Here is a 14,210-nt window from a genome sequence, read left to right as displayed (position 1 = left end):
CCCAATTGCTTACTGCAAAGGCTTTGCACTGCGTTGAAACCCAAACGCGAGCTGTTGGGTGCGCATAAGAGCAAGTAAGTTTTGCTGGGGGCACATTTCTTGGGCTGGCGTGAGCACGGGGCCTTTATTGTCGTGCGTGGCGCGCGCTCTTCGTAGTGCTCTCGTTGTCCCAAACGCCCAAAGGGTTTGCCCCCAGCGAAACGGGAAGCGAACGTTTCCCATGATACTCATAAGCGACAGCGCTAATAAACAAAAGGAAAGGAGCCTTTTCTTTTTTTTTAACGCGCGCCAAAGCGGTATGTTTTGTTCCATCTCTTTTTTTTAATTTAAAGCGGCCCTCTGAGCTGCATAGGTGATTCAATAACTAACTAACTAAATAAATGCATAAAACGAGTGAACGGGAAGCGCGGCATTCGACCGACCCCTCCGGAATTCTGAGAGCCGCCAGCCATGGCGCAGTTCTGTCTGTATGTTGACGCGCTTTTGCAAAAAGAGGACGGCAAGAAAATCATGTTACCCTTAACAAGACAGTCGACGACTAATATTAACGATAAATAAATAAACGGGGGAAGTAACGTGGTCACCATTCGAGTGACAGGAAAAGGCGCAAACGCGCCGTCATGCATGCAAGAAACAGGACTCAAAGCAGATTCAGGGTTTTTTGTACTCGCAGTGCGCTAGCCCGCCGTGACAAACATGTGGTGGCCCTGAAAAGGACCGTTTTATGTTCTTCGCGGTGTCCGGTAGGCTTAGGCCTTCTTCTCCGTCTTCCTGGGCAGGAGGACGGCCTGGATGTTGGGCAACACGCCACCCTGCGCGATGGTGACGCCCGACAGCAGCTTGTTCAACTCCTCGTCGTTGCGGATGGCCAGCTGGAGGTGACGGGGCATGATCCTCGTCTTCTTGTTGTCACGAGCGGCGTTGCCCGCCAACTCGAGCACTTCAGCAGCGAGGTATTCGAGCACGGCGACCAGCTAAACGGGAGCGCCTGCTCCCACACGCTCGGCGTAGTTGCCCTTGCGCAGGAGACGATGAATACGACCGACGGGAAACTGGAGCTCTGCCCTGCTGGACCGGGTCTTGTTCTTTACCCTGGCTTTGCCACCTTTTCCACGACCTGACATGATGTTGACGCTAGAAAGGTTAACAACAGACTGGCCGAAGCGACGAGGAGGAGGAGGAGGAGGAGGTGTGGCGTAGAGAGAAAACGGGGAGGTCTGCCTATGGTGAGCTAGCCATAGCTCACCATAGTCTGCCTGTCAAAACAGACGACAAGTTTCACCCGCTGGGAAAGGGGTGGGAGAGGAGGTAGGGAAAGAGACAGAAGCAAGGAATCAGTCAGGGATGGTCGGGATGGCAAAGCTCCAAGTTGCCGGGGTGGTCTTGGGGGTCTGGGTGAGTTAGGCAGGCTCTCGGGGCTCGGGCAGGTCCTTGGGGGTGGTGCGATGCCGTGGATGACGTAAGGCGGTGGAGGGTGGCGGCGGCAGCTGGAGAAGTGGTCCTGGGGTCATGTCAGGGGTGGCTTTTGGTGTCCTGGCAGGTTCATGGGGGTCGTGCGATGCCGTGGATGACGTAAGGGGATGGAGGGTGGCTGCGGCAGCTGGAGAAGTGGTCCTGGGGTCATGCCAGGGGTGGCTGTGGTATCCTGGCAAGTCCATGCGGGTCGTGCGATGCCGTGGGTGACGTAAGGCGGGTCAGGAAGGCGGCGGCAGCTGGAGAAGTGGTCCTGGGGTCAGGTCAGGGGTGGCTTTTGGTGTCCTGGCAGGTCCTGCGGTCCTACGCTGCCCTAGGCAGCGTCAGGCGGTGGAAGTCCGGAGGGTGGCAGCTACAGGCGGGTGTCCAGGCTGGTAGTCCTCAGGAACTGCAGCAGCTCCCTCTGGATACGTCGGCGATGGTGTCGTGGGCCTATGGGGTATACTAGGTTAACCAGGCTGTGGTCGGTGATGCCGGCGCTGGACAGGTTCTGAAAAAGAAGATCTCTCGTAGCGTAAAAGCAACACTCTCGTGGACAGCGCAGGTTCCGCAGCGTGGGTCGTCGACCAGGCCGATCGTAAAGCCGTACGCCCGGGTGAAGGCGCATGACGCACGGAGCCTGAGCAGCAGCGATGCCTCGTCCCTGGTTAGGCCGGCTGTGATGCAGGGTCGGGGTGCTGTTCCATCGGCCGTGGGCTTGTCCGGGTGGAAGCTGCGCACGTGGAGGGCGATGCTCTTCTTAGCCTGGCTGGTAGTAGATGGTGCCTGGCAGACCAGGGTCTTGGTGGTGGCCTGCGTGCTCAGGGAGTCTGCCATCTCGTTGCCGGGGATGCCTATGTGGGATGGGATCCACTGCAGCGCGATGCGATGACCGGATGCCAGGAGGAGCTGCAGCTTCTGATGTGCTCTGAAAGAGAGAGGGCAGTGTTCAAATACGGTTGTTTAGCCTCGACAGAGCCCCGCGGGAGTCCGTGAGGATAACGGCTTTGGTGGCGCTCGTCTTGGCGATGATGTCCAGGGCTTCCGTGATCGCCAGGAGTTCAGCATCCGTGGAAGAGAGGGATCCGGACAATCCTTCGGCCCAGGAGAACTGTGTTGCTGGGATGTGGCAGGCCAGGGCGCAGGCGCGTCGTCCAGGGTCGACTGAGGCGTCCGTGTACACGTGCAGGTAGTCCTCGTAGCTCTCATGAAGGCGCTCGGCGGCCAGGAACTGTGCCACCGCATCCGGAACGTCCCTTTTCCGCGGCAGGCCTGGCAGTGTTGTATGGACGGCGGTCCCGAGGTGCCACCATGGAGCATCTGGGCTGGGGACTGGTGGAATGGGCTGGAACAGCTGGTCCTGCGTGAAAAGTGTACACGAAAAGCGGCTTCGTTGCCGGTCCCTTAGACGCTGCAGTAGCGCCCTTCCGGTTGTAGTCCTGTTCAGTCTGGTGAGCTGGTTCAGCAGGTGTTGGGTGGCTCGAAGTTGGAGAGGGAGGGCGGCAGCCTCGGCGTACACGGTGACGTTCCGCGCCCCAGGTGAGAGTCCGAGAGCCAGCTTCAGTCCGCGACGGTAGACAAGTTACAGCGATTCCAGCGCTGTTCTGCTGGGCTTGGCGTAGTGGAGTCCGAACAACATCCGTGCGGCTGTGGTGGCGTTGTGGATGGTCAGGAGGGTCATCTGGGGGCAGCCGGAGTGCCGTCCGCTGAGTCGCTTGGTCACGTTCAGGGTTGTCTTGCATCTGGTCTGGAGGTCCTTGACGAGTGGCGCCCAGGAAGACCTGGAATCCAAGGTTACTCCGAGAAAACGGTGGACACGTACCTGTTCCAGTGGTGTGTTTTCCATCAGGATCGGCTCGGGCAGCGTACACCAGTTTGCCGTGGAACCAAGCAGCATGACCCTGGTCTTTTCGGCTGACGGGGTGAGTCCGAGGCCACGGATGTACTCGGTCGTAGCGTCCACGCTCTTCTGGATGGTCTTCATCACTTTCCAGGGGTCCTTGCCGTTGGTTCACAGGCAGATGTCGTCCGCGTAGATGGAGAGTTGCAGGGGAGGTGTTGTTGCTGGTAGGGCCTTGGGGAGTCCAGCCATGACGAGGTTGAAGAGGAAGAGCGTCGATCCCAGTCGGACCCTGAAGAGCGGTCCGAAAGAAGAGCGTGAATGAAAGCGGCTGCCTTGCCTCCGATTCCAGGGTCGACGAGGGAGTCAATGACGGAGTTGATGGGGACGCTGTCGAAGGCGGCCCTGATGACGAAGAACACCGCTGCCGTTCGGCACTTGCGTTGGGCGGCGGCGTCCACGTCCGAGACCAGGTCCAGCACAGAGTCCTGGCAGCAAAGGTTGCGTCGAAAACCTGTCGTGTAGGGGGGAAAAGGACTTGGAATTAAGTAGCCACGTAATGCGGCGGTGTAGCAACCGCTCTGTCAACTTAGCCAAGCATGATGTGAGCGATATCGGCCGATAGGAGCTCAGTTCGCCCAGGGGCTTCCCTTCCTTCAATATCGGCACGATGACGCTCTCTTTCCAGGATGGTGGTGGCATGCTGTGGTCCCAGCACTGGTTGATGGAATCCAGGAGCCGTGTAGTTGTCTTGTCCGGTAGGTTCCGCAGGCACTGGTAGGTGAGTCCGTCCATCCCAGGGGCTGACTTGGCTTTCAGGTGGTCCACGGCGAAACGCAGTTCTCCGGCCGTGAAGGGGTGGTCCAGGTCCGTGGGGGATGCTGGAGGCGCCGCCGTGGAGGGGACGTCCCTCCCTGCGCCGAACAGGTCGGCGAAGTCCTCAGCGAGCTCCTCCAGGGAGATCCCTTTGGCTAGAGCCATGGAGCTGAAGGGGTTCGCTGAAGGGCGTTGACGACAGATCAGAGTTTCCCGGCCGATATGCTGCTGGTCTGGGAGGCTGAGAACTGCTTCCATTGGGAGCGCTGCAGCGTGACGGCATATCTGCGCAGGGCGGTGGAAACTCGTCGGTAAGCCGTCAGACGCCTGGGGGAGTGGTTCCGACGCAGGGACCTCTGTGCGCGGCGCCTCGCAGCACACAGACGGAAGTACTTCAGGTCAGGTTTCAGGCCGGTTGCTGGCGCTGTCCCGGACTTGGTTGCGGCGGCCAGGGCTGTCCTGATGTCCTCGCAGATGTCCTGGGAGGCTGGGGTTCCGTCCAGGCAGGCTCGGAAGGAGTCCCACACGACGATGGTGGTCCGACGCTTCGCGGCCCGGTGTTTGTAGGCCACGGTCACGTCGATCGGGAAGTGGTCGCTGCCCTAGCTGTCCATTGCAACTTCCCAGTGTGCAGGAACGTCCGGGGTGACGTCGATAGCACTGGATACTGGTGGCCTGTAAAAGGTTATCTCACCTGTGTTAGCGACGAGCAGGCTGCAGTCCTCCAGGGACTGCACTAGGCGTCGGCCACGGCGGTCGGCGTCGCAGACACCCCAGAGTGGATGGTGCGCGTTGAGGTCTCCACAGAGAAGCAGAGGGCCTAGCAGGGAGGACTGCACTTGCTGCAGGAAGTCGTCAGGTATCTGGTCCACCGTGACCGTTGAGCTGGGACGGATGTAAACAGAGGCGACAGTGGGTTCGTTCTTTCCAAAACTTACCTTCGCAGCTCTAACCTCGACCACGGGCGACGACAGCTGGTCTGTGGGCAGCTGAGTTTGTGCCAGGTGCCTTGCGACGAAGACTGCCGTGCAGCCGTGGCTGAAGTGTGGTATGCTGGGAGAGGTGTACATAATGAAGCCTGGTAGCCCCATCGTGTCCGAGATGTTGCATTCCTGGAGGCAGATGACGCTATAGCTGGTCTTGTTGAGGCGTTGCTTGAGCTCGGCCAGCCTGGGTCGTAGTCCGGCGCAGTTCCATTGCAGTATGCGTGGGAAGGCGGGTGCGGTGGGTTGTTGACTTCCGTGGGGCTTACTGTCTATAACTGAAAGCAGAAAGAAGACTGGCAAGCATTGGTTCCATTACCTTGAAGGCCTGGACTTCTGGGATGTTGCTGGCAGCAGGGATTGCAGCCATCATGGCACGGAAGGCTGTGATGAGCAGGGGGACCAACATCAGCACCAGCTGGGCGCCCTGGGAAGGTGCGGGTTCTGGCTTGGCAGCAGCTTCCTGTACAGCAGGCTTGGGAGGGGCCGGCGTCCTCCTCGGGGCTCTGTCGGCGGCGGCTGTCTCTGCGTCGGGGCAGGGTCCCTGGGCAGATCCCAAACTCTGGAGGTAGCATTAGTATCAGAGTTCTTACCTGAGGCCGGTTTGGCTGCTGCGAGCTTCTTGGCAGGGGTCGTTGGCTTCTGCAGTGCTGGGAAGGCGTCGGCGCTGCGGACGGGTGCTGGGCGCGTTGGCTTCACGACGGCGGGGTTGATGCGGCCGCTCCTGGACGGGCGGACCTCGCAGGCTTCCGTCTTCACTGCAGCGATGGCGGCCTTCCTCTTGGGGCAGCCTCCGAAGCTGGGTGGGTGGGGACCCCAAGAACACAATGACATCCTGTGTACGTCCGAGGAAAGTCATCAGCGGACAGGGATAACATCCCCTGGACTTCCCTACCAGGTCCTCAATTTGTTAGAAATGTGACAAAGTGAGACTCCCTGTCATATCCTCAGGACCTCCTATGGGAGCTTCCAAATGACGCGGCTAGTACAATTCTGGGAGCAAGCAGATACCTTAGTGAATTATTTACTTTGGGAAGTGAGGCCACATTTGCAGCACCCAGTCAGCGTGTGTGTTTTATATATTTTCAGCCTGGGTCACCAGCTACCATTCGTGGTTTCTCATCTGTATTTGTTCAGCGTATTTCTCATCACAAACAATGAGTGTCACAGTTTAAAAAGCAAAAAAGAAATATGTATAAAAGGCCCGTAGGCCACTAAGACCAGCGAAACCACTTAGAAAGGCATATATATGTATTGGCATCATCGTGGCATGTGATGCAGCAGCATTTCCTTTCCAAGATACAACAGATACAACTTATTTCTTGTCTTCCGAACTTCAGCAGATTCGGGAGACCTCTTCGTATCTCAGTCAAAACAAAGGGTGAGGCATCTAAGTGTAACTTGATTTCGCACATAACCAACAATGAAGTGAGAAATTCCTTGGAGTATTAAATCGCTATCAAGGCAGTGTCCGTGTTTCTTACTGATTCGGTTTGAGGCATGCATCGTAAGTGAAGCTTGGGCAGTGAAACGCTATTATTTTTTCTCTCTTCGGAAATAAAATGCAACCTGTGCAACCTCCTGCCAGGGATCCCTAGCGGACACTCATGCAATAAGACCGCTGTGAAAGGTCTAGGAAACTATTTTTTTCTGCGCGTCAAACGCAGCACATGGACAGATTCCTTTCAAACCCGACGATCAGTATTTGCACCCCTATATCAGTTTTTATTTTGTATTTTCGTTCGTATTTTTTATTTATGCATGAGCACTCCTTCTTTGATTGTATTGGGTATTGAGAAATAAATCGGGAACTTGATTACTGCTAGCAGGTATTAAAATGCAGAACACAGTATTAAAATAATTTGCTTCTCCTGTGCTTGTCATCCGGTTGACGATCGCAGGATGTACGCAAATGACAACCACAGGAAGCTCCTATAATGACAGCCTGTGGACCTCCTCCGTTCATTTCATCACGGACGAGGACATGATGACACTTTGAGGACATCCTGAGGACCCTGCGTGTTCTTGGGGGACCCTCGCAGTTGGCGCACCGTTGCTCCTTCCGCGTCGTGCAGTCCTTGAAGGCATGGCTCCCGGCGCAGGCGTGGCAGCGCTCCGACCGACGTCAGTACTTGGCGACGTGTCCGAAGCCCTGGCAACGATAACACTGGGTGGGTGAGAAGTACTCACTTACCGTGTACTTGTTGAACCCCAGCGGCACTTCCTCGGGCATGGCGACGTCGCTCTAGAAGGTGACGACGACGCTGCTCGTTGTCTGGGTCCTGGTTGTGCCGTCCGGGTTCGGGCGGTAGCGTACTTGGCGGCGGGCGTCGATGGCTCCGAAGGGTTGCATGTATTCCAGCAGCTGGGCGTCCGTGTACCTGGAGTTCACGCCGACGATCTTTCCCACATTCCTGGCGTAGGACTCCGGGATCCGGGTGGTGACGGCGGTGTTGCCGAGGCACGTGACGCCGAGCAGGGCCTTGGCTGTTTGGAGCGAGGCGACCGTCACAGTCAGGCTTCCGTTCCGCGAGAAACGGTGATTCCTCACTCGTTCCTGGGTGGATTTGAGTACCTGGGCAGCAATAAGATTTGGGTCAGTGTTGAGGAGACTTACCTGGGGGTCAACGGGCGTGAACACCACTGGAATGCCGGCCTTTCTTGTTTTCTTGTACACGACTGTGACGAAGCCGTCGTCGTCGTCTTGCAGGTGGCTGGTAGCGCTGGTGCTGCGGGATCTGGAACGAAATGAAACGTCGTCAGGAGAGACTCGCCTTGGACGTTTTGCTGGCGTGGACGGGGGGCCCTTCGTGAACGGGGCCCTTCGTGGCGTGGACGGGGGGCCACGTGGTCCCGCGACGGGGTCGCCGGCGGTTGCAGCATGACGGGATCCGGTTCCAGGTTCATTCCTGTAAAAGCAAAAGAAAAACACAAAAGGGTGAACGAGGCACTTAGCCCTCAAAAGGGCTGTTAAGGCAGGGAGGCGCTAACTCGAGGTTAGGAGATTCACGTCCTCACTCACTCAAAACACGTCCTCACTCGACAAGAGCCGAGAGCGAACTGGCAGACAGACAGACAGAACAGTAAAGCGAGTACACGCCGCAGACGACACGGGCATTCCGTCGACGCCCGCTGGCGCAGCATTTTGCGGGACGCGCGAGCTGCCTCCCCATTGGCCAGAGAGGCGCCTGCGTCGTGCGAGCGCCGTATGCACCCACAGGGGTGACACAAACCCGCCATTGTTGTAACTACCCTCAAGCGGGTGCTTTTGGCAAAACTGCCATCTTGACCTGGTCGCACGTCATAGAAAACGTCATGTTGAGATCATGTGACTTTGTTTACATGTCGGTTTGCCGCTTACCGACATATTTTCACCGTCATAACACCAAGAGATTACCGTATTTTGCCAGCGTAAACTATGCGGTGCTTTTTCCGCAACATGGTAGCCCATTTCACCTTAGTTTAGGTACATCACGTCGGCTCGGTAAGTCTTAACGAGCGGTCGTCATCACATCTTTGGAAGTTGTCAACAATACGAGGCTTTATGTGTAAAACTGCGCGTTTTACTGCGAGATTAGTGGATAAAAATAATTACCGTGATCGAAAAACATCCAAAACGTCGTCCAGAAACAACAACCGCATTGTTTACAAACGGTTTGGCCCCCAATCACGGGCACCGCCACCTTTAAGGTCACGTGCGCCTTGACGTTTGCTGTGACGTGCGACCAGGACCTGTCCAGGATGCATTGCGTTCCCCCAGCACGCTTTCGTCTACGGAGCAATGCGTTGGATGCCACCCCTGTGTATGCACCAGCCGCAGGCTCTAAAGCGAAACGCACCGCCTCGAAAATATTGTCGCCACCGGCGCGCGAGCTCGGAAGATCTCTGATTGGCTGCGTATTATATGTATAAATATTTGCATGCTCATTGGTCTACAAGAACTGGCGTCAGTTGCCCTCGCGCTGATTGGGCGAGAGTTATTTGATTGAGGCGCGCGTATCCAAACGGTCGGTCGAACGGAGGAGAAAGGAAAACGACAGAGGAGACATCCCGTCTGTCCGGCCACGCGTGTTCTCTCGGACTGCAACCGTTGTGCACGCAGACGCTAGGTGTAGTTTGAGGGTTTTGAATGCTTTAGATTTAGATTTTGGCGAACTGCTAATGTGAGAACGGAGAAATCGCCAGAGAGGAAATCTACACTCTTTCCGACGTACTGCAGGTGAACGGTAAGACCTCTTTGATTACTTTTTTGTGACCGAAGGAAGTAATGCAGGCTTATCACGTTTAGTGTATTACGTACAACATTTACGAGTCACTCGGTACGTTAGCGGCGTTTCATTGTGCAGTGCATTGCCGTAACTTGTACGTTTCTGATATGCCGCTAATCAAATTATGTGTGGTTATGCTAGTTGCCCCTCATGCACGTCGCAGCCGTTCATTCACTGTGATCTATGAGCATTTGTGACAACTGCGCTTTGGTGTTCAAAGACGAAATCAAGATCGACTGCCTATCATAGCAGTGATTTTCGTGCAGTGTTACGGATCATCAATAGATTTTTTTTGTTTCAGTTATCCCGCAGCCATGGGCAACAACGACGCGTCGGCTTCTGAACTGCCCTTCGTTGTCGAAGCACCTAAAGCTCCAGTGAATCCTGTTACAAGACGTAAAAATATATGTACTGTAGCTTTTTCGAGGCAGTTCCCGAGGACAAATAAACTTGATTTGTCATACACCATCGCTTTTTGATTGTCTGCTTTGGGACAGCATGATCGTTGCTCTACAGCTAGCGCCGAAGACAAACCAAACGAACGAGGCTGGGGGTAGGGGGGACAGAGGAGAGACGAAAAACCCGAGGAGAGAAGGGGCAGGAGGTTGAGAAAGGAGATTGGTCTGCGCACTGGGCGCGAGCTATTTTCCCGCGCTGCACCTCGGAGACGCTGTGAGTGGCTCCTGGGGATCACGTGGTTTGGGCGCCCGCCATTTTCCCTGGACCATTGCGTAAACGGCAGCTTCCGGCGGATGTATGCCCATTCCTTCGCTGTCCTCCGAAGCGAGCGTACGTCTCTTTGCTCTCTCCGTAGCGGCGGCGCTTCATTCGCTCTCCAGATGCCGTCGAGAGGCGGACGCATTGTCTCCTTGCTCCTGCGGCCCGCGCTTCTCCGAAACGTCGCACCAGCTCTTCTCAAGGCTTCTCTCCCCTCACTCTGTCCGAGATCATCGAATTGGTTTCTACCAGGATGGCAGACATTCAAGCGCTTCTGGCTCAAGCTGGCTCAACTCTCTCAAGCAAGGATAATCCTCGATACACACAACGCGGATCTCCCTCCTGAAACGGTCCAGTCGGAAGACATGGACCAATCGGATATGGACGCTATCTCAGACGCCTCTTCGGCGGCATCCGAAGACAGCCTAACTACAGACTACACGGACAGGTCCTGGGCGGACGACGAGGACGGCTTTGCGCTCTCCTCACGGGAAAGAAAGTGTCGCCGTCAGGCTCAACGGCGTTCTAGTGCATCCAGCGGTAACACCGTGATGTCGGTGCCTCCCCGCCCTCGCAATATGGGCCTAACCGTTCTTTTCCGCCCCACGGGTAAACAACGCAGTGTGTCAAGTCTCCAACTCCTCAAGCTTGAGGATTTCATCGCCTCAGAGGCTCCCAACGAGCTCTCGGAAATCCGTATCAACAAGGCAAAAAAACATCGTTGCCGTCGATGTGAAAAGTGCGGGTGGTGTCCACAAGCTCATGGGGCTTCCCCGTCTGTGCTCCACTCCAGTCAGTGCTTTTCTTCTTGCCTCTAAACAGGCAGCTGTTGGTGTTATCAGTGTCTCTGACAAGACTGTCACCGATTCTGTGCTAGCTCGGTGTCTTCGCTTGGGTGTCTCCGTCACAAGTGTGAAACGCCTTGGTGTCACTGATTCTGTGAAGTTGGTCTTTGCTGTCGGCCCTGCGCTGAAGTTTGTGCATATCGGTTCAACGAAATTCCCTGTTCACCCCTTCCGGCCCCGGCCGCTCCAGTGTAACAAGTGTGGGAGATTCGGCCACGTTGGTGCTACATGTGCGCGTCTTAGGAAGTGCCTCACCTGTGCGGGCGATCATGATGTAGGTGACTGTTATACTAAACCGCAGCTTAAGTCTGCTAACTGCGGGAACCCTCACTCAGTCCTAGATAAAGAGTGCCCTGTGAAGCTGCTCGAAACGGCTGCTCATCGTCTAAGCCTCAAGACGGAAATTCCCACTAGCCAGGCTAGGAAGCTCCTTCAAAAACGGAAAAAGAACACCTCCGCGACCTCCTCCCCCGGCGCTCAGCACTCCAACCCACCAGCAAAGAACACTGGCACCCAAAGCAAACCGGAAGACAGAAGCAACAAAAGGCTCTCTCCTCCCCACGCGCCACGCATAAAGAAGCCTTCTCCTCCTACAGAGGCATCGTCCAGGGTCGTAAACAGGTGACTCACCAGCCCCCTCACACCGCCACAACGACCGCCACAAAGACCGCCACAACGCCTGCTTCAACCAAGCACCAAAAAGAACCCTATCAGTCTGCTCCACACTCCCAACAGGTCCCCACTGAGCCCACCACCACCTCGTCAACGCAACCAACGCTCGTGAACCACATTGGACTCGCCTTCACACTAATCAAGACCCTTACTGAGTGTCCCAGGCTCCCAGCGGCGCTCAGGACAATCCTCTCCCTCGTCATCCCCAACCAAGATGCTATCACCAGCTACTTCTCGGCCTAGGCTCTCCATAGCCTGGCTACAGAACCCCGCGCTCTCCCGGCGCATTGAGCCCTCAGACACCATCATGAATAGTTCACACCAAGGGAAGCAGCCCTCCCCTCCTGCAGTTATCCAATGGAACTGCAGAGGCCTAAGAACAAAGTTACAGAAAATCCACCTCTTCACAAAAAAGTGCCCTGCACCTGTCCTCGCCTTCAGTGAATGCGGACTCAAAGATGGCAGCACCATCCAGGGTTACAGGAAATATGTCAACCCCACCATCCCCTTCTTCCCCACTGGTTGTGCCGCCCTCTTCGTCAGGAACAATATCCCAGAAACACGCATCGATCTTTCCTCCATTTGCTGTGACGCCGCTGAGTTCGTCGCGCAAAAGTCTCCCTCAACAACACATTTCTTTCAGTTGTCTCAGTATATGTCCACCGTCGCCTCCCTCAGGGGCTGCTTGCAGAATGCATCCAGTTTATCTGTGCCACCTGCCCAGACAACCTCATCATCTGTGGTGATGTAAACGCACAGGGGCAGTTCAACGTGCTCTCTCAGAGGAGTCGAGATTGTGCAGGCGATGGACGACTCTGATTTGGCCCTGACTAACTCAGGAGCACCCACTTCCTTCAGGCCTCCCAGCACATACACCGCAATCGACATCACCCTACACTCACCAGGACTACCAGTCATCTGGGAAACTGGAAAAAACACTACGGGCAGCGATCACTTCCCCGCCTTCATCTCCCTCCCTGGCATCTCCCAGAAGACATCTGGGCCAAACAAATCAAGCCATATGCTAGTCCACTGGGATCACTTCTGTACCCTCCTCGTCAAAGGAGCCACCCCAGACCTCACTCCCGACATCAATTCTGCGCTCAAGGGAGCCTTCAAGTCAATAGCCACCCGGGCCTCCGACCCGGTGCCAGACCTGAAGTACCTCAACCTCTCTGCCGCCAGAAGACGGGCACAAAGGAGATTGCGGAGGCACCCTACCGCAGAGAACCGCATCCAATACAACCGCATCACAGCGGTACTCAGACGATACACGGTGGCACTCAGGCGCTTCCAGTGGAGAACTTTCTCCTCAGCTCTCTCCCCTCACACCCCTGGCTCCAAGTTCTGGAGTGTAGTCAACAAACTCTCAGGCAGAGCAAAGGGAAAGCACCCATTCCAGGGCTACGCCTTGGCATACTCCATTTCCCTCAGCGACGCAGCTGAGCTCTTCGCTGATTCCTTCACCACCTGCGCACCACAGCAACATTTCGATCTTCCATAGGACAACACAGCCCACCCCATGGACGCTCCTTTTACTCAACATAGCTCCTCACCGCCCTCCACAGCTGCACCCGCCGCTCAAGACCAGACAAAGACGGCATCTCCTACCAGGCTCTAAAGAACCTTCCCCCATTGGCCCAAGAACGCCTCCCTGTACAACGCACTCACTGTCTCCAGGCTCCTTTATGGACTCCCATACACCTTACCGAGCAACTCCAGAATGGAGCAACTCGAGCGTATTCATCGAGCGGGAATCAAAACCGCCCTTGGAGTTCCACAGGCCACACCCAACAACCAGTCCTACGTTGAAGCAAGAACCCTCAATCTCAGATTGGCCTCCACTCAGAAGCTACTCTGTCAGTTTGACCGACTCCGAAAGTCTCCCGCCGGCTCCAGCATCCTCAAGCGACTTCAGCACCATTCTGGCTCCCGCTTTGTCAGACTCCTCCACATTCAATCGACCCACCTTCGGGTCTTCACAGACGGCTCAGTCAGCCACCAGTATGGTACCTCTTCGGCCGCATACTGTATTCGTTCTCTGGGAATTGAATGGAGCTGCAAAATTGCAAGCAAGGTCTCTTCTACCACTGCGGAGCAAATAGCACTCCTTCAGGCAACCAAGGGACTAGCCGGCCTCCACCCACAGCCGACAGTCATTCTCTCGAATTCTCGCGCCGCATTAACGCGTCTCCTCCACCCCAGGCAAGACGACTCCCTTACCTGGGACATCAGAAACGCCATAGAGCAGCTCGAAGGCATCGGCTTCTCAATCAGCCTGCAATGGCTACCTTCCCACGTTGGCATCTTGGGAAACGAACACGCTGACCACCTGGCGGTGGAGGCACAGCGGAAAGACACAGGCATACTGGCACCACCACATCCCAAGGATACCTGAAACGACATCGCCGTCTACCTGAACGAAGTGTTTCATCGGGCCTTAAGAATCCCTGAACTCGGCAAACCTCCTTGCCTAACCCAGAGACTCGAAAGGAAAAAAGCCACACTCATTCATCGTATCCGCACGGGCAGCGCACGCACCCCTTCCTTCATGCACAAGATCGAATCAGTGACTCCCCACTTTGCCCAAGCTGTCGGGTTCCAGCCCACGTCGACC

At 55.9% G+C, this 14,210-nt stretch overlaps 1 protein-coding gene across 1 annotated transcript; it reads right to left on the bottom strand.

Annotated features, from left to right (window-relative positions):
- Positions 1 to 749: 749 nt before the first annotated feature.
- LOC135389524 (histone H2A-like) lies at positions 750 to 1,124 on the bottom strand. Its single transcript, XM_064619564.1, has 2 exons — positions 1,092 to 1,124; positions 750 to 974 (listed from the first exon to the last, which is right to left on the bottom strand). Exons 1-2 carry the CDS (start codon positions 1,122 to 1,124, stop codon positions 750 to 752), a joined length of 258 nt encoding a protein of 85 aa, XP_064475634.1.
- Positions 1,125 to 14,210: the final 13,086 nt, after the last annotated feature.

Source organism: Ornithodoros turicata, chromosome 1 (genome assembly GCF_037126465.1).
Source record: "Ornithodoros turicata isolate Travis chromosome 1, ASM3712646v1, whole genome shotgun sequence".
NCBI lineage: Eukaryota > Metazoa > Arthropoda > Arachnida > Ixodida > Argasidae > Ornithodoros > Ornithodoros turicata.
This window is presented reverse-complemented; position numbering and strand designations above follow the sequence as displayed.

Bases quoted from the DNA above. Each gene is read 5' to 3' on its own strand.
- LOC135389524 (XM_064619564.1), bottom strand. From the start codon at position 1,124: ATGTCAGGTCGTGGAAAAGGTGGCAAAGCCAGG. The intron at 975-1,091 runs GTAAAGAACAAG...GCTCCCGTTTAG, and splicing joins GAAAAGGTGGCAAAGCCAGG to CTGGTCGCCGTGCTCGAATA.